Source organism: Panonychus citri, unplaced genomic scaffold (assembly GCF_014898815.1).
Source record: "Panonychus citri isolate SS breed McGregor unplaced genomic scaffold, ASM1489881v1 Contig00136, whole genome shotgun sequence".
Lineage (NCBI taxonomy): Eukaryota > Metazoa > Arthropoda > Arachnida > Trombidiformes > Tetranychidae > Panonychus > Panonychus citri.
Genome location: NW_026515541.1, coordinates 1,988,130 through 2,005,588, shown reverse-complemented (window position 1 = coordinate 2,005,588; position 17,459 = coordinate 1,988,130). Strand labels below are relative to the sequence as shown.

Here is a 17,459-nt window from a genome sequence, read left to right as displayed (position 1 = left end):
TGACAATCGTTCTTTCAGATTAATTGTGATTAATTTAAATAGATAATCACAAACTAATTTTAATCTAATCACATCAGATTAACAGATAAACAAAAACAAGAACAGAAAAAGTTAACCAACGAAAACTAGTGATCCCTAGTGTCGTATATTGAAATCTTTTGATGGACTAATTTAAATTAGAAAACAATTTGCAACAATTAACTAATCCACTGAGTAGATTATCACAGATTAATTGTAACAGTCAACATTTGATTGTATTGATTAGAATATGAAGATATTTAGATTGATAGAAAATTTTTCTTTTCTTGTCTTGAACGAATTTCGTTGATTCTTTTTGATTGTTCTTTAATTATTTTTAATTGTTCTCGTTGAAAAGTTATGTTTATTTGCTATTGGAATTCAATTTAATATCATTGCTTAAGAATAAGTGGTTAAATATTAAGAATTTAAATATTTATTTATATGTATATTGTTGGTTAATTATATAATATATGAGTTGATTAAGTTTATTGAGAAAATTAAAATTCTTTTTAATTAATCCATTTGATTGTGTTTGGAACTCGAAAACTTGAACAATAATTAATCGGTCATATTTGGATTAGTGTAATCAAATCCGAAAAACAATTCATGGTCCACACTTTCAACGGTATAATCATCGATCGGGGTTAGAACTGGCCTCATTTCGGTGAATTCCCGATCAAAGTAGCAAGTATCAGATGAATGTTTCTACAATAAATATAATAAAATTTAGAAAATTGATTTTACAATCAAATGAGAAAACAATTGATTCAAATTAATTACCAGAGTGGGTAAAAAGGGAGGCTTAATTTTGCCGGAATTAATTGCATCCCAATTAATTGTTTCGAAAAATTTTTGACTCCTTATATCACCTTTAGAACTGGTCGGCATTCCCAGTCTCTCAGCAGGATCGTGTTCTAATAACTATTAATTAATAGAAATGGAATAGTAATTAATCAATTTGGAGAGAATTCTTAACAATTAGTTAATTACTATACTTACGTTTAGAATAATACTTTGAGCATTCGAACTAACGAAAAGAGGAATACGAACTTTCTCATAACAAACGTTCCATAAAAGTTCATCTTCGTCGGTTGCTTTGAACGGCGAATCGCCGACGATCATTTCGTAAAGTAATACACCAAATGACCACCAATCGACTGCTTGATTATACTGGACACCTTTAATTATCTGTCGATAACAATTAAGTAAAAATAGATTTGATTAAATTAATGGTAGAGAGAGAGAGAGAGAGAGAGGAATCAATCATGATAATAAAACGATGTTGAAGTTATGGCCGATCAATGAAAATCTATTGATCCGATTATCGTTTCGAGTTACTGGAGAGATTCCAAGTTAATTGTTGGAGTTAATTGTTGACAATTAGTACCTCAGGGGCCATATATTCAGGAGTTCCACAAAAATTGGACGGAAGACATTCCTCTTTCCATATGTGACATTGGCACATCCCGAAGTCGACTAATCGTATGTGACCTTCAGAATCTAGTAAAATATTGTCCAATTTAAGGTCTCTGGAAATAAATAGAAAATAATTAAAAGCTGATCAACAATTAACTTAGAAAATCAGTTAATTACCTGTAGATAATATAACGACTGTGCAAAAAGTTGAGAGCGGAAACAATTTCAGCGGCATAAAACCTGCGAGAATTAAACAATTAAAGAGAAAAAATTGATGAATCGAACTTTTTTTCCAACAATCATCACAATTAGTTAATTGTTACCTTGCTCTGTCTTCAGGAAATCGTCCACAACTTTGAACATGGAACATTAAATCCCCTCCGGCTAAAAACTCCATCACAAAACAAACCATTCCCTGTAAAAGATTGAGACAAACATGAATCATAAACAATTAAAAAGTTAATCACAATAAGCAACTGATTAGTTAACTAATTAGTTCATTTCTCTTTGTAATTAATTGAAAGTTTGATGAACCTCAAAAGTTATAATTAGCATTTCAAGTTAATGTATTGGAAAGTAATCAAACCATGTTTCTTATTATTATCAGAGCAATCAACAAATTGTCCTAAATTGTGATTAGTATCAATGGATTATTATAATAGTAAGTTGATTGTGAATAAAGTTAATTTCTTATTTGTATGTTTCTTTAAATTTGATTTGTTGCCAATTTTTAGCAATTAAATTGATTATCATTTTCTTGGCTTATTATTTGACTACATAAAAAAAAGTGTCTGATTGTAATCATATGAGATGAAGACAAAATTAAACTGATTGTCAACAATTAAAAGTCATTGTTTCACCAATATGAACCAGGAAGAAACTTTAATCATAAGCAAATCTTTAATTGTCAATCATTTATTAAATCATGATGGAAACAAATAATTAGCCAAAAAAAATCACAACAATTTAAAGTTGATCATTTTTAGATTAAATTAATTCAAGGGTTTAGTAAATTACTCGTTAATTGTGATATGAGCAAATCCAAAATGATTAAAAATATCAAAGAGTTAATTGTAACCAAGTAAATTTTTGTTCCCTTTGATCACCTCACTAATTATTCAGGTTAAAAAGGATTTAACTAGTAAGAAATTAACTAAATTGTGACAATCAGTGAGTCAATGTTTGATTAGTGAAAATTAATTTACCTCAAAGAAAATGTATCACAATCAGTAAACCATATTCTCAACAGTTAAACTATATTGGCAACAATTTAATTTACGATTATAATCATGGCAATTATTCAAATACAAATGAATAAGCAGAAAAAAATTAAATATCTACAATTAACTTGATCTTCAAGGTTTCAATTGAATTGCCACATATTTAAAGACGTTCAGTTGAAGAGCAATAAGATTATGGTTAAGTTAATTGTGCAATTGAATCAATAGTCGAAGCGACTTCGATCAATATACTTACTCGAGTTTGAAATGTACAAAATAATTTACAAATGAACGGGTGCTTGACCCCGAGCGCTAGAACCTTTCGCTCGACCATAATGCTTTCGAGATCATCGTCTTCGATGACAACGTGTTTCTTGAGGAACTTAATTGCAAAGAAAACGTCATGATGATCTTTTAATTGTGCGAGATAAACCTGAAAAGAAATTGATTAAACATGATTAGTTGATTGGTTTGAAATTGTTCAGTTCAAGAAACTTTGTAACTTTCTGGTTACAATCATCGGGAGAGATGTAAACACTTGATGAGATGATGATGACAAGAGGATTAACTGGATTAAAATGATTAAGGAACAAAATTTCATTGTCATCATGTAAATCATCAGATGAAAGGGATGATGAAAGGATAATAATGATTCAATTCTTGAAATTCATGACGTACTAATGAGAATCAGGTAGATGAGTAAGTTTTTTTTGTTCTTCTCTGTAATTGATTTAGATGAGGATGAGGATGAGGATGCTAAAGATTAGAGTGATAAAGACGATGATAGATTTGATGATTGTCGTTGAAGTGAAACTTTGCCAAAAATAAAAGTTCGAACTCAAAGTTTCTTAGTTCTAATTGAATCTTTTCGTAAACAAACCATGAACGTTGAGGTGATACAATTAAGATACGAAACTAATCATATTTCATTTACTACAATCATGATTGATTAGTTATATCAGTTAGACAATTGATTCTTTTACCTTCCAATTGATTAAATCTTTTCATCTAATTATAATCAACGAGTTAATTGTTCTAATCTTAAATTCAACAGTAATCGACTTGTTTATTATTATGTAACCGATTTAGTTTTTTTTTTCGAGTTCACTGATTGATTGATGTGACAATTAACTGTCACCCTAATTGTTGCAATGTAATTAATCTTGTTCAAAAAGTTCATTGGTGTAAATAAACAAAATAGTTCACATATTAATCATTGAATTGATAGTGAAAAAACAAAACTGATTAGTTAATCAGTTGGACTCTTAAATTTTTAAGGTTAAGTTTAAATTGTGAACATTGATGTTTCTGAATCTTCAAACACTTACACTTAATCACTAATTCCGATTCATAAGTTAATCATTTGGATTAACTCTTGGGATCAACTGAATTTACTAATAATATGATTTAGGTCATTAAGTGAGGAACTTATTGATATTTATAACAATCAACGAATTAGTTAATTGTTGACTTACTTTTCCAAAACTTCCTCGGCCAAGAACTTTTCGTAACTCGAAATCGTCCATAGTATAAGTCCGGAATCGAATTCGTTTCCGCTCCTTTTTCTGATCTTCGATTAAACTTGGTTCCTCTGAATTTCCGCCATTAACCAGCAATTTAGTGATTCGATCAGCATCTGATTAACAATTAACAATTAAGATCATAACAATTGAATAGAAAAAGTTTCCGTAATTGATAAACGACAACATCGATTTAAAGATTGCAAAAGTAACAAACTAATTGCTAATCTAGTTTTTGATTCTAATTGTAAATTGATTAATTAATCTGTTTACAGTCCTTGACATTAGCAATTAAGTTAATTGTAACCCTGCAAAGATAAGCAGATTTACATATGTAACCTTTTGCCAGTAAATTGTGTTACTTAATCACTTGACAGTTGATTAGTTTTGATTAACTTTGGAAATAGTTTTCGCAAACATATTCAAGTTAAATTGTTTCAATTAAGTTTAATCATAAATTGTGATTAAAATGCGATTAAAACCAAATGATACCAAACAAATATCGTTGAACCTACAATTTAATTGTTTAAATTAGAAAGACTTGTGATCCTTAATTATGATTAAGGTACTAACTAAATGTTGATAATGATTATTTAAAGAAAGCTTGACAATTAGAAGGGTAAAATTAAATTAACTTGATGATAAAATTAAACATTTAGATGAACTTGAGTTGATTAAAATAATCGAAGGACTTTTTGATTCTAAAATAGAAGCAACAATTTAAAATCTTATGGATATTTAATTAACTAGGTTTCGATTTCAATTGATTAACTTACCATTTTTTGTAGCATTTTGTTGATTAATTTGATTCTTGTCTGGTTTAGAGTCTTGATTGTTGATTGTTCCATTTAATTGTTGCTTAATTGTTTCATCTTTCACCTTGGAGTCTTCTGGTTTACCTTTGACACTCAATTTCTTTGACATTTTCATCAATTTGTCAACTTTAACCTCATCTCTTGATTTATCAACTGATTCAATTGTAGATTTTAATTGTTCAACAATTTTCACCTTCTCGTTGATTTTATTAATTGATTTGTTTAATTTTTCGGCTTCTTTGATTGTTGCTTCTTGATTGTTTTCCTTTGATTGTGATTTACTTTGATTACTTTTATCAAGTTCACAAGTTGTACTTTTCTTTGATGATTTAGGATCCATTTTCTTTTCAATTAGATTAATTGATGGACTTCTAGACCCACTTGATTGTTGCTTAATTGTTGATTGAGCAGAATCAGTTGATGATTTTTTAACCAATTTAACTGGATTAACTGTGGACGATGATGGTGATCCAGGTAAATGATCAGATGAAATTAAACTTTCATTGGCAATTGAATTAACCTTATCTGTTGACCCTTTAATTGTAGTTGATTTAATTTTATTACTTTTTGGTAAAATTGATTGTTTATCACCAGTCATTCCCTTAGGTCCAGTTGATGAGGTTTTCACCTTGACCACATAAGAAGGTAAAGTTTCAGTTGGTGTTGGTGGACAAGAAGTTGATTTAGAATTGACTTGATTCTTGGTTAATTTTGAGTTAATTGTTGGATTCATGTTAACTGGTGATGTTGATTTAGGTGAGATACTTGAACTTTTAGAGGCAATTGGTAGATTGAGACTTAATTTCACTTCATCTGTTGATGTTTTTACCATGGGTGATGAACGGCAAGTTACTGGTGGTGTTGATGGTGGACTCATTTTCTTGTGAGTTGGTTCAACCTTTGATGAATCAGATCCAACTGAATTAACCTGATTTAAAGTTTGTGGTTGTGATTGTGGTGGTGGTGTTGATGGAGAAGAGGATGAAGCCAATGGTAAATTAGGACTTGACGATCTATTGTTAGGTTGATTGGGTGTTAACGATCTTTTTTTAGTCTCTTCAGTTTCCTTGCTGATTTTAAGGATGAGGCCTTTGCTCTTGGCTTCAGTTTCACAGGGAAAAGTTACTTGAGATGATGAATGGCAAGATATCGGTGTTTTTGTTGTGGATGTTGAGGTTGAGGTTGATGGTGATGTTGTTGTTGTTGTTGTTGTTCCTGTTACTGAAGATGATGGAGATAGTTTGGATGGTGATGAATTGTTGGATGACAAGTTTACTCCAGATGAACTGGAATTAGTTATTCCCTTTGACAGTTTTAACTCTTGTCGTGGACTGACAACACTTCGTACTGATGAAGTTGTCGATGATGGTGAAGATGATGCTTGTGATGAGCTATTGTTGATTTTCAATTCGTTTGGTTGAAGTTTACTGTTGGTTGTATTTAGATTTGTTATCGATCCCGTTAGGTTTGGGCTTGTTGAACCTGATTTCGATTTGGATAAAATTTTACGACTTTTTTCCTCTATGGTTGATATGAAGGTGGGTGAAGGTGAAGGTGGTCGAGATGAGATTGGGGAATCGACTGGTGAGGAGCGGGTTGGATCAGGAGAAGATGGTTTCCTGTGATAGTTTTGTTTACCCGCCAAGGGACGTGAGGTTGGTGGACGATCTTTGTCACTTGGAGGTTTGGTTCGACCTTTGGGAAGCTTGAGAGGGGGTAAAGAGGAGGAAGAAGAAGAAGAAGAAGAGGAAGATGAGGTTATTGTCGGTGGTGGTGGTGGAGAAGGTGCAAGTGTAGTGATCACTTTATCATTCTCATTTTTGGGGGAAATTGACAGAGAGTGTGAAGGAGGTAGAGGAACCATTCGGGAAGATGATGGAGTGGAAAGTGTTGTTGTTGGTGGTGTTTGCGGTGTTTGTGGTGGGGAACAAGTTATTTTAGGAGATATCGATTTGTTAACAATATTTTGGTTTAGTTGGTTTGTTAAAATTGATTTATTACAATCAACTAATTGGGATTTTGGCATCGAAGGATCTGGAGATTTGGATTTAGATTTGAGAGGGATAATCACATTAACCTCAAATGAATTTGCTTCTTGGTTTGGTTGATCATTGGGAACGGGAATAAATTCAAGACGGGAAATTGACACTTCAAAGTGAACTCGAAGCGGACTTACTGGTTTGGGTAATTCAATTACATCGGGTGATGATAATTGACCTGAAAGTGAATCAGGAGTTATCTCTAATTTGGGAATTTTAAGTTTACATGATCGATCGTCAAGTGAACGGGAAACTGAATTTTTCCTTTCGATTAAGGGTTGGGAAGGTGATGATGAGGAAGATGAAGATGACAGTTTAGACTTATTATCATCTGGTGTTTTCCTTTGATCTATTTCTGGGGTTGATTGTCGAGAGGTTGGTGAATGTGGTGAATTCTGTGAATTTCCACTTGATTTTGAATTGTAACTTGACGATGAGCTGATTGGTTCCAAGGGAAGATCCCAGGAAATTGAAGCTTTCCTTTTGGTCAAAGGTTCATCGATATGAAATTCACGAAATTTGATCACATGACGATATCGAGAAAGAGTTGCGTCACTTGGAGATGATGTTGTTGTTGACAATGATGTCGATGGTGTTGGTCTAATGTATCGAGATGAAGATGATCCAGATGAAGGTTTAATCAGTTGTTTACCTTTTAAAGTTGTTTTGATTGACGCTAACGAAGGTCGATCTCTGATTCTGGGCCTGAAAAACTCCAATCCCGATGTTGGCCAATGGGAACGAGTTGAGATTGAAGGTGAGGCTGAAGATGTGGTCAAATTGCTCCGTGAGGCGGCAAAATTACTTCGAGGATGAAGGTTAGGGTGATTACCATGATGACCATGGTGTGAATGATGACCAATGAAGGTTGAAGATGTTGACGAAAGTCCGGTCGGAGGTAAATTCCGATGGAAATTGGATAAGATCATGTTACGTCTTTCCATTGTCGAGGATGAGGGAGGATGAAGGTTAGAAAGTCCAGTGGCACCTGAGGTAACCGTTGAATCGATTGAATTTAATTCATCACGAGAAATTGACCGGTAACTTGAATGATGGTCAAGCCTTCGAAGTCTATCAACTGATGGATTACGATGAGGTGAAGGTTTAACTCGCCTCATGGGAGATGAACTTCGTAAATCCCAACTTGATCCACCTCGAAAAGCGGACGGAGGTGGACTTTCTGACCGGTTAAGCCTTTCAACCGACGATGAGGCCAAAAGGCGACCCTTTGAATAGAAAGACGTTGAACTTGTCGGACGTTGACCAACACCAGTAAAGTAAAGTCGATTCGAGAAAGGTGAAGACGATGATGAGGTCAAATAATCACTGGTGAACTTATTACCACTTCCACTATCACCCGAAGGGGTGACAACCCTTGACTTAAGGGTAATCATGATGATGATCAATAATCAACCAATTAAAACTCTCACAGGCACAAAATCTAGATGACAGGTCACAGGAACAATTAACAATTGATCACTTGATGGATATTAAAAGAAATTGAAATTCGAGAGAAAAAAATCTCGAAAACTATCAACAAGAATCACGAAAAGAAATCAAAGGAAACAGTTAATACGATGTTTTTTTTTCTTCTTCCATCTTAGTGGATGAGTTGAGAGAGAAGATGAAACAACATGTTAATGAGAGAAAGATGAGGATGAAGATGATAATAGAAGATGAAGATAATTTCGAAAGAGGAAGACACAAGATCGCAAGTCTATTCGCTGTAAAAATAGTTCTTGGCTCATACGAACACTTCTGGTTACATTCGAGGAGATGGAGAAAAATTCTGTCAAAATCTTTGGTATTAATAACTCACTCCTTTTATCTTCTCGAAATCTTCTAATCTTCTTCTTCTTCTTAATCATCATCATCTTATTATTCTATTAAATCATAAATTTCTCTTCATTTCTCTTTACCATTTCATCTGAATAGAAACGAGAAAAATTTTTCTCCAAAAACTTTTTTTCTCAGCCGATTAACCATTTTCTCTATACATTAGAACATTTAATCAATCATTCTAATTCATCCTCATCCAAATCATTTAATTCATAAACAGAATGATTATTGTTTCATATTTACAAGGTTAATTGTTTCCATTAATTACAATCTTCATCCTCGAACCAATTAAAATTATTGTTTTCCTATTATTGGAGTGATTCAAATTTCCCTTCTTCTAATATATATTAGAGTAAAATTATCAATTCCAATGATTAATTAGTATCAATATTAATTTCTATTTCAATTTTATTCATAAATCATTTATTTTTCCCACAACTTTAATCACAATTAAAGTAAATAAAACATTAATCATTATTCTGGTTAATTGAGATTCTAAATTGTTTTCATTTTCTTAGCTAAACAAATTTTCACTTTCATTGGATCATAAAAAAGGAATAGAGTTAATTAATTTATTTTTTTCAAAGTTAAATTGATTATCTCATGTTTGTGTCCATCATTTAAATTGTTGATCTGATTTAATTGTTGAATTTTTTTTTCGTATTTGATTGACCTTTTAAAAGTTACTTATTTATCCAAGAGATGGCGCCACTAAAGAGATTGGATTTGTCAGCATTTTATTAACATTAAACTTCAATTGTGTTTTTAATTGTGACTTCAAGTTTAATTATCGGTTAAATTAATTTATCTATTTCTTTGTTTATTGTTAAATTGTTTATTATTTGGTTTTGATTGAAGTTGATCGGAAGAGCAAAATGAAAGATTTACAACGTGACTTGGAACCAAAGGAAACTACTAAGGAGAAAGAGAAAGGAAAAGATGAAAAGGAAAATGAAATGTCTGAAGAGGATAAGCAATTACAAGAGGATTTAGAGATGTTGGTTAATCGTTTGAAAGAAAGTGATACAAGTCTGTATCTACCCGCTTTGGAACAATTAAGATCTCAGATTAGAAGTGCAACAACTTCTATGACCTCAGTTCCCAAGCCTTTGAAATTTTTACGAGATCATTATGAGACTCTTAAGAATATTCTTGAATCTATGCCCAGTGAAGAAACTCAAAGATTTGTGGCTGACATTATCTCTATTCTAGCAATGACCATGCCACCCGAAAAATATGGTGTCGGAGAAGCTTTAAAGTAATTTTAAATTCTCAATATTGAACAAAAATGATGATTCCCTTTGTGTAATTATCCCTTTTCTTTTGTTTCTCTCTCTCTCGTGTTTAGGTATCGGTTAAAGGGAAGTCGGGAAGAGATTGGATCTTGGGGTCATGAGTATGTTCGTCATATTGCCGGTGAAATTGCAAACGATTGGCTAAATGAATCAACTCCTGAACATAAAGCTAAATTGGTGGAATTAGTTCATGATATTGTTCCATATCATATGAAACACAATGCTGAAGCTGAAGCAGCCGATCTTTTAATGGAGATTGAGAAACTTGAACTTTTGGATAGCTATATTGATGATGAGGATGTTTGTCAAAGAGTTTGTCTTTACCTGACAAGTTGTGTCTCTTATGTACCCGATCCCGAGAATACCAATATTCTGAAAACAGCTCTTAGAATTTTTGTTAAATTTAACAAATTACCAGAAGCCTTACGTTTGGCTATGCAGCTAAATGATATGGATCAAATTAAGAGTATTTTAACTGGTTGTAAAGATGCTGCTCTACAAAAACAGTTAGCCTTCATGATTGGAAGGCAGCAAATTTTCATCATGGAAGATATTCCCGAAGCTGAATTAACTGATATTATGTCAAACACTCACTTAAACAGTCATTTTCTTGCCTTAGCCCGTGAATTAGATATTCTTGAGCCGAAAACACCTGAAGATATTTACAAAAGTCATTTGGAAACCTCAACTCGATCATCTCATGGTGCAAGTAATGTTGACTCGGCTCGAGCTAATTTGGCCTCATCTTTTGTCAATGGTTTCGTCAATTGTGGTTTTGGTAAAGATAAATTACTCTTAGTTGATGATGGTAATAAATGGCTTTACAAAAACAAAGACCATGGTATGCTTAGTGCAACCGCTTCACTTGGATTAATTTTACTTTGGGATGTTGATAGTGGTCTCACCCAAATAGATAAATATCTTTATTCAAGTGAAGATAATATTAAAGCTGGAGCTTTACTTGCCTGTGGATTGGTTAATTGTGGTGTTAGAAATGATTGTGATCCTGCTCTTGCTTTACTTGGTGAATATGTTACCCATAATTCACCTCAAATGCGTCTCGGAGCGATAATCGGTTTAGGTTTGGCTTATGCTGGTTCTAATCGAGAAGATGTTATCAGTACTCTTCTTCCCGTTCTTACCGATTCTAAACAAAACATGGAGGTATTAGGAATCACCGCTGTCTCTTGTGGTCTAATTGCTGTTGGTTCAGGAAATTCTGATGTAACAGCAAATTGTTTACAAATTTTGATCGATCGAGACTCTTCATCAAAGATTGACCTTAAATCTGAACCATTTGCTAAATTTTTATCCCTCGCCATTGGTTTATGTTATTTGGGACGACAAGAAGAAGCTGAAACAATTCAAGCAACATTAGATGTACTCACCAATGAACCATTTAAAGCAATGTCGAAAACATTATTGGACATTTGTGCTTATGCTGCCACTGGAAATGTTTTAAAAATTCAACAATTACTTCATATTTGCTCTGAAAAGAGAGACACCAAAGAAGAAGGTGGTGATTCCACAACTACATCAACTTCTTCAACCTCTTCTTCTTCCTCCACCTCCACCTCCTCATCATCTTCATCTTCTCCATCATCATCATCCTCTAAAAAGAAAGACTCTCCCAGTAGTAGTAGCAGCAGTAGCTCATCAACATCCGACCTTTCAGCTCAACAATCTGTAGCTACTTTGGGAATCGCGTTAATTGCAATGGCCGAAGAAATTGGATCAGAAATGGCTTTCCGATCCTTTGGTCATCTCTTACGTTATGGTGATGCCGCCATCAAACGAACCGTTCCCCTGGCTTTGGCTTTAATTTCTGTTTCCAATCCAAAATTAAACATCTTGGAAACACTTAGTAAATTTAGTCACGATACCGATATGGAAGTAGCTTGTAATGCAATTTTCGCCATGGGAATCATCGGTGCGGGAACCAATAACGCTCGATTGGCAACCATGTTACGTCAACTTGTCCAATATCATGCAAAAGAGCCTAATGGACTTTTTATGACTCGAATTGCTCAAGGGTTAACCCATTTGGGTAAAGGTACACTAACATTGTCACCTTTCCACTCTGACCGTCAATTGTTAGTTCCCACCGCATTGGCTGGTTTATTAATTGTCTTGGTTAGTTTACTTGATGTTAAATCAACCATTTTGGGTAAATCACATTACCTTTTATACTACCTGACGGCAGCCATTCAACCTCGTATGTTGGTTACTTTCAATGAAGATCTCCTGCCCTTACCTGTGCCCGTTCGAGTGGGTCAAGCGGTTGATGTTGTCGGTCAAGCGGGTAAACCCAAAACCATTACCGGTTTCCAAACACACACCACTCCGGTTTTATTGGCTCTCGGTGAAAGAGCTGAACTTGCCACCGAAGAGTATCAACCATTAACACCAATACTTGAAGGTTTCGTGATATTAAAAAAGAATCCAAATTATAGCGGATAAACAGATATAATCCCTAATTCCAATCCAATCAGCAAAAAAATTGAAAGAAAAAACCTTAAACCAAATTAACTAATTTGAAAAACAAATTTATTAACCTAATTGCTGGAATTGAGCTTGGACACAACAACAACATTGGATACAGAATACAAAAATTTGCTATTAACTAATTCTCTCCCTTTAACTTTCTCAATTCTCTCTCTTTCTTTTTCTCTTACCTATTTTTTTGTAAGATTTGATCATCACCCAATTAATTAACTATTATTAATTAATTCTTAAGAAAACAAAAAATGGTATAGCAAATGTTTTTGAAGATAATAAAGTTCACTTTGGATAACAAAAAAAAACAAAAATCAATCATGTATTTCTTAATCCAATAAACAATCACTTGATCAGTGAAAAGAAAATTAATTCACCTTTGCAATTGCTTCCAATGATTAAGAATTTAAATTGTTTAATCTAAATTTAAATCTTTTGTAAAAAGAAAATCACCCAATAGATGGCGCTCATTTTCCATAGGCGAACATTCGGAATCCAGAATTTTTTTCAAATGTGTTTACTTTTTTTCCAATCGTTTCTCATCGCGATTTAATTAATTAGTTCAATAGAATTTATTTTTAATTATTTTCTTAATTTGTCTAATTAGTTGTGTAGTTTCTGCTTCGTTAGTTGACTCGATTTGATTTACAATGAATATTCGCTGTGCTAAACCCGAAGATCTAATAAATATGCAACATTGTAATTTGCTTTGTTTACCAGAAAATTACCAAATGAAATATTACTTTTACCATGGATTATCTTGGCCTCAATTGTCCTATGTTGCCGAAGATGAAAGTGGTAAAATTGTTGGTTATGTTTTAGCCAAAATGGAGGAAGACTCGGAAGATGATCCACATGGTCATATCACTTCATTAGCTGTTAAAAGGTCCCACCGGCGTTTAGGATTGGCTCAGAAGCTAATGAATCAATCATCTCGAGCTATGGTTGAATGTTTCAATGCTAAATATGTTTCTCTGCATGTGAGGAAAAGTAACCGAGCTGCTTTACATTTATATGCTAATACTTTAGGATTTGTGATCCATGAAACTGAGCCTAAATACTATGCCGATGGGGAAGATGCCTATGCCATGAGAAGAGATTTGGCCTCATTTGCTAAACCAGAATCAACCAAATCAAGCTGAATATCTGGTATCTAATCATCTAAACATTTTCCTTTTCTCTTTTGTTATAACTTAAACAAACTTGTCCAATTTAACCCTTTTGACACAATCAAAAATAATTGACATTCAAATAAGCAAATTATTTGCCATTTTTTATTTCTCTTCTTAATTTCCTTTTAAGGCCAAACGTGTTAACAAGATGAAGCCATAATTCACAATATCGGTATTTTTTGGATCTCAAGGAGAGTTGAAACAACAACAAAAATCAAATTCTTAATTCGAAACAGAATTTTCTTGAACAAACAATGGTATCTCTCTCTCTCTCCCCTAGAGTTCAGTAAATACGGAAACGAATTGGATTCAGTGTACATACAATTAAACCTCCACTACGAAAAGAGAGTAACAAGCAATCAACCTAAAAATATTCAATTGGCGTTTACGAAAAAAAAAGAGAAAATCAAGTGAACCATAATTACCTAATTAGCTGATTTTAAACCTTAAACCTTACTTGTCAACCTTCAAGCAATTAACCATGATAATCCATATGAACCAAACCAATCAACAATCAAAAGGTTCAATGAACACAGTTGATCTATGGTTGAGAAAAGGAGGAGAAAGAAGGAGAGAAAGGGCTTTAATCAAACTATCGCTCTAATTGTCAAGGTTAATTAATCACAATTCCAAGGGAATCAAAAGTGTATTGGACAGAAAAACAAGGAGAGAAATCAAACAATTGTGTAAATTGAAACAATTTACAACAACAAAAAAAAGTAATCAAATCAAATCTAGTGTGTAAAAGGATATCGTTTTTTTCACCAATATTTATATCAATTTGAAATCCAATCGACTAATTTACTAATTGTGATTAGTATCAATATTTATATTGTTGAAAGTCTCCCCTATTTTTAAACAAACTTCCTGTCAGAATCCATGATCAGATTTACCTCGACAAAATGAGTAAATTAATTGAGGACAATTAACTCTTGTCAACATCTTACCAAAAGCCTTAAATTGACAATTAACTTTTCTCTCTCTCTCTCATGTCAACTGATTAAAATTTTGTTTTTCTTGAATATTGATTGCGGAAATTTAAATTTACAATTCAAGGGTATAGATCATCAAACATGATTAACTACAATTATCTCACCCAAATTAGCAACAATTAGCAACTAATCAATTGCATAAATTGTATAATACCAATGTTATTACACTAAATTGTTTGCATTTAAAGGTTTAATTGTTGTTTAACTTTTATTCAGTTAATTATCCCTTTTAACAGTAATTACGATTATATGTCATGGATACTTATTAGTTACTCATTAAATGTCAAATGATATCACAATTTAACCATCGGTCATGATTAAACAACAATTAAAGATGATGTGATTTGATTGACAATCAAAAAAATTGAAACATCTCTAATTATCCCTTGTTGATTGTCACTCATTTGAATGTCAAGTTTAATAACAATTTAATCATTGATGATTCAATTTACAACCTAAATTGTTCATTCATTGATTGAACTAAACATTTAATTAATTAACTGTAATTAATTGTGGGATTGTTGTTGTTAACATGATTGAAAATTGTTTACAATTTTTTTGAAAAAAGTTTTCCGGTTAATTGTTGATTAAAAAATAGATACAATCAGTTAATTATTTAGTTTTCTCATAACAATTAACTTTCAAACGGACATTTACTGGACAATTTGATTCGTTTTTAATTGTAAAATTTAAATTGTGATAGCAATACAATTTGCGAATTAATTTAAATTGTGATCAACTTTTCAACGAAAAAAAATTAAGGTAAATTACAGGACATAAATTTTAAATTGCTAAGATAAAGGTTAATAATCAAATCAAATTGGTCTCTTAAATTGTAATTTGAGGCTCAACTAAATTAAATGAACAATTAAACGGGAAAGAAAAGTTTTCCGATCAAAAAGTCAAGTCAATCAACAATTTACTCAAATTAACCGATTGATTTGATATTCATTAAAATTAATTGTGATCAAATGATTTGTTATTAAGTTTCTTTAATGATTGATTGTTAGTATAAAGTGTAAACAATTTAGCTAATCATAAACAATCAATTTTGTTGTTAATCAATTTTCACCAATAAGGGTTTTCAAGAAAACTTTTAAATTAGTAAACAAAATTAAGTTAATCATCATTGGTGATCAACATGGTTTGATTGTTCAATGGTTTTAATGATTAACCTTGAACAATTAGCCCGTATTGTCAATAATCAACAAGAAAAATCGCAATTTAATCATCAAATTTTAATCACAATTAAGATGTAAATAAAATCTCAATGATCTAATAAATGTGATGATAAAAACAAATTTCAAAGGCACATCAAAGTTAATTGTTTACAATTAACAGTTAACTTAATCATGTGTAAACACTAATACAATATTCAGACAGTTTTTTTTTAATTGTAATCAACTCTAATTGTTGGTGACTTTGAGAAATTAACATTGCAATTTAAATGTTAATCATGTTGGGAAAAAAATTCCCAAGAAATTTACAATCAAACCCTTAATTGTGTAATTTGTTTCTTAGGTAATTGTAATTACAATCAGGTGAATACTTTGATTGTTATCATTACAATCAATTGAACAAGGACTTGATCACATTGAATTAGTTTTTCTCATTCAACAATCAAGGTTAAATTGTTAATCACAATTGATAATTTGTCCACACACAATTAGCCCAACAAGATATTAAATCTATTTACTGACCTTCTAGTAATCAAATGTATAATCCAATCAATTTAACTATTTAATTTTATTATTATATAAGGTTAATCATGATTAACAATTCAAATTGGTGATCATTGTTACATCTTGTTAATTGTTATTAATGATAACATAGTGAAAAAAAAGTTAATCACAATTGAATTGTAATAATAAATTTGATAATCCAAAACTTTTACCAAACCTTGAAAGTTAACAAAGAAATCAAATCTTACACTGATTTATAAATTGTTTGATCATTAATTTGATGATTGTGATTAAGCCGGAAGGCATTGCACCTATGATTAAACCTTGATAATTTGATAACAATTAAGAGATTCTTATTAAACATCATTACTTTGTAATTAGATTTAACTTTTACCTTTGGTATTTTAGAAAAATTGAACAAAAAAAGTTTCAATTATTGTTAATTTTCTGGTTAATTGTTGAGACTCCCAAGTGAACTAATCAATCAACGCAATTAGATTCACTTGATAAACAGCAATTAATTTGATAAAAAAAATCTAGTGAATCAGTGGGAATGTATTGTTACAAAAATCAAAGTTGATTTGTTAATTGTCCGTTGATTGTGTTGGTTAATTTACTTGAAAAGTTTTTTTTTTTATCTTAATAGTTGGGAAACAAAAAAAACTCAACAATCCTAATGACAATTAACTAACATTGGATTTAGTTTATCTTGTAATTACAATGATATAATCAAAGTTAATCATCGCAGTGGTTAAGGAATAATTTGATTTTGATTAATCCATTGGCAATTTAAACAATCAAGGCGATTACAATGATTAAGATTTGAAGCCAGTGTAAGATTTTAACATTGAGCTCAGAGGAAATTAAATTGTTACAATGATCAAGTTAATTCTGTTGATTATGATTAACTTTTCGTGTAAATCGTCAAGGAATTTTTGAGTCACAATTAAAA

The 17,459-nt window shown here is 31.7% G+C and overlaps 3 protein-coding genes across 5 annotated transcripts; 2 read left to right on the top strand and 1 right to left on the bottom strand.

The window, feature by feature from the left end:
• Positions 1-424: 424 nt before the first annotated feature.
• On the bottom strand, positions 425-8,933 carry LOC128392717 (uncharacterized). Of its 2 annotated transcripts, XM_053352789.1 has the most exons (10): positions 7,169-8,929; positions 4,954-6,697; positions 4,133-4,293; positions 2,914-3,090; positions 1,761-1,852; positions 1,615-1,677; positions 1,409-1,550; positions 1,021-1,209; positions 802-942; positions 425-726 (listed from the first exon to the last, which is right to left on the bottom strand). In XM_053352789.1, the coding sequence occupies exons 1-10, from the start codon at positions 8,423-8,425 to the stop codon at positions 580-582; spliced, it is 4,113 nt and encodes a 1,370-aa protein (XP_053208764.1). In that variant the 5' UTR covers positions 8,426-8,929; the 3' UTR covers positions 425-579. The 2 variants fall into 2 exon arrangements, with proteins under 2 accessions (XP_053208764.1, XP_053208763.1); XM_053352788.1 differs by having other exon boundaries at positions 4,954-8,933.
• Positions 8,934-9,612: 679 nt separating this feature from the next.
• LOC128392719 (26S proteasome non-ATPase regulatory subunit 2-like) lies at positions 9,613-13,004 on the top strand. Its single transcript, XM_053352790.1, has 2 exons — positions 9,613-10,128; positions 10,219-13,004. Exons 1-2 carry the CDS (start codon positions 9,746-9,748, stop codon positions 12,623-12,625), a joined length of 2,790 nt encoding a protein of 929 aa, XP_053208765.1. The 5' UTR covers positions 9,613-9,745; the 3' UTR covers positions 12,626-13,004.
• A 145-nt stretch (positions 13,005-13,149) lies between these two features.
• On the top strand, positions 13,150-14,855 carry LOC128392720 (N-alpha-acetyltransferase 10-like). 2 transcript variants are annotated; one of them, XM_053352792.1, is made up of 2 exons: positions 13,150-13,810; positions 13,918-14,855. In XM_053352792.1, exon 1 carries the CDS (start codon positions 13,312-13,314, stop codon positions 13,801-13,803), a length of 492 nt encoding a protein of 163 aa, XP_053208767.1. In that variant the 5' UTR covers positions 13,150-13,311; the 3' UTR covers positions 13,804-13,810; positions 13,918-14,855. The 2 variants fall into 2 exon arrangements, with proteins under 2 accessions (XP_053208767.1, XP_053208766.1); XM_053352791.1 differs by having other exon boundaries at positions 13,153-13,810; positions 13,964-14,855.
• The last annotated feature ends 2,604 nt before the right edge of the window (positions 14,856-17,459 follow it).

What these genes read in the sequence shown, in the direction of transcription:
- LOC128392717 (XM_053352788.1), bottom strand. Translation starts at nt 8,425, where the DNA reads ATGATTACCCTTAAGTCAAGGGTTGTCACCCCTTCGGGTGATAGTGGA. An exon ending in TTTCCTGAAGACAGAGCAAG is followed by an intron (nt 1,678 to 1,760) that starts GTAACAATTAAC and finishes TAATTCTCGCAG; the next exon opens with GTTTTATGCCGCTGAAATTG. An exon ending in CTCCCTTTTTACCCACTCTG is followed by an intron (nt 727 to 801) that starts GTAATTAATTTG and finishes TATTTATTGTAG; the next exon opens with AAACATTCATCTGATACTTG.
- LOC128392719 (XM_053352790.1), top strand. Translation starts at nt 9,746, where the DNA reads ATGAAAGATTTACAACGTGACTTGGAACCAAAGGAAACTACTAAGGAG. An exon ending in GGTGTCGGAGAAGCTTTAAA is followed by an intron (nt 10,129 to 10,218) that starts GTAATTTTAAAT and finishes TCTCGTGTTTAG; the next exon opens with GTATCGGTTAAAGGGAAGTC.
- LOC128392720 (XM_053352792.1), top strand. Translation starts at nt 13,312, where the DNA reads ATGAATATTCGCTGTGCTAAACCCGAAGATCTAATAAATATGCAACAT.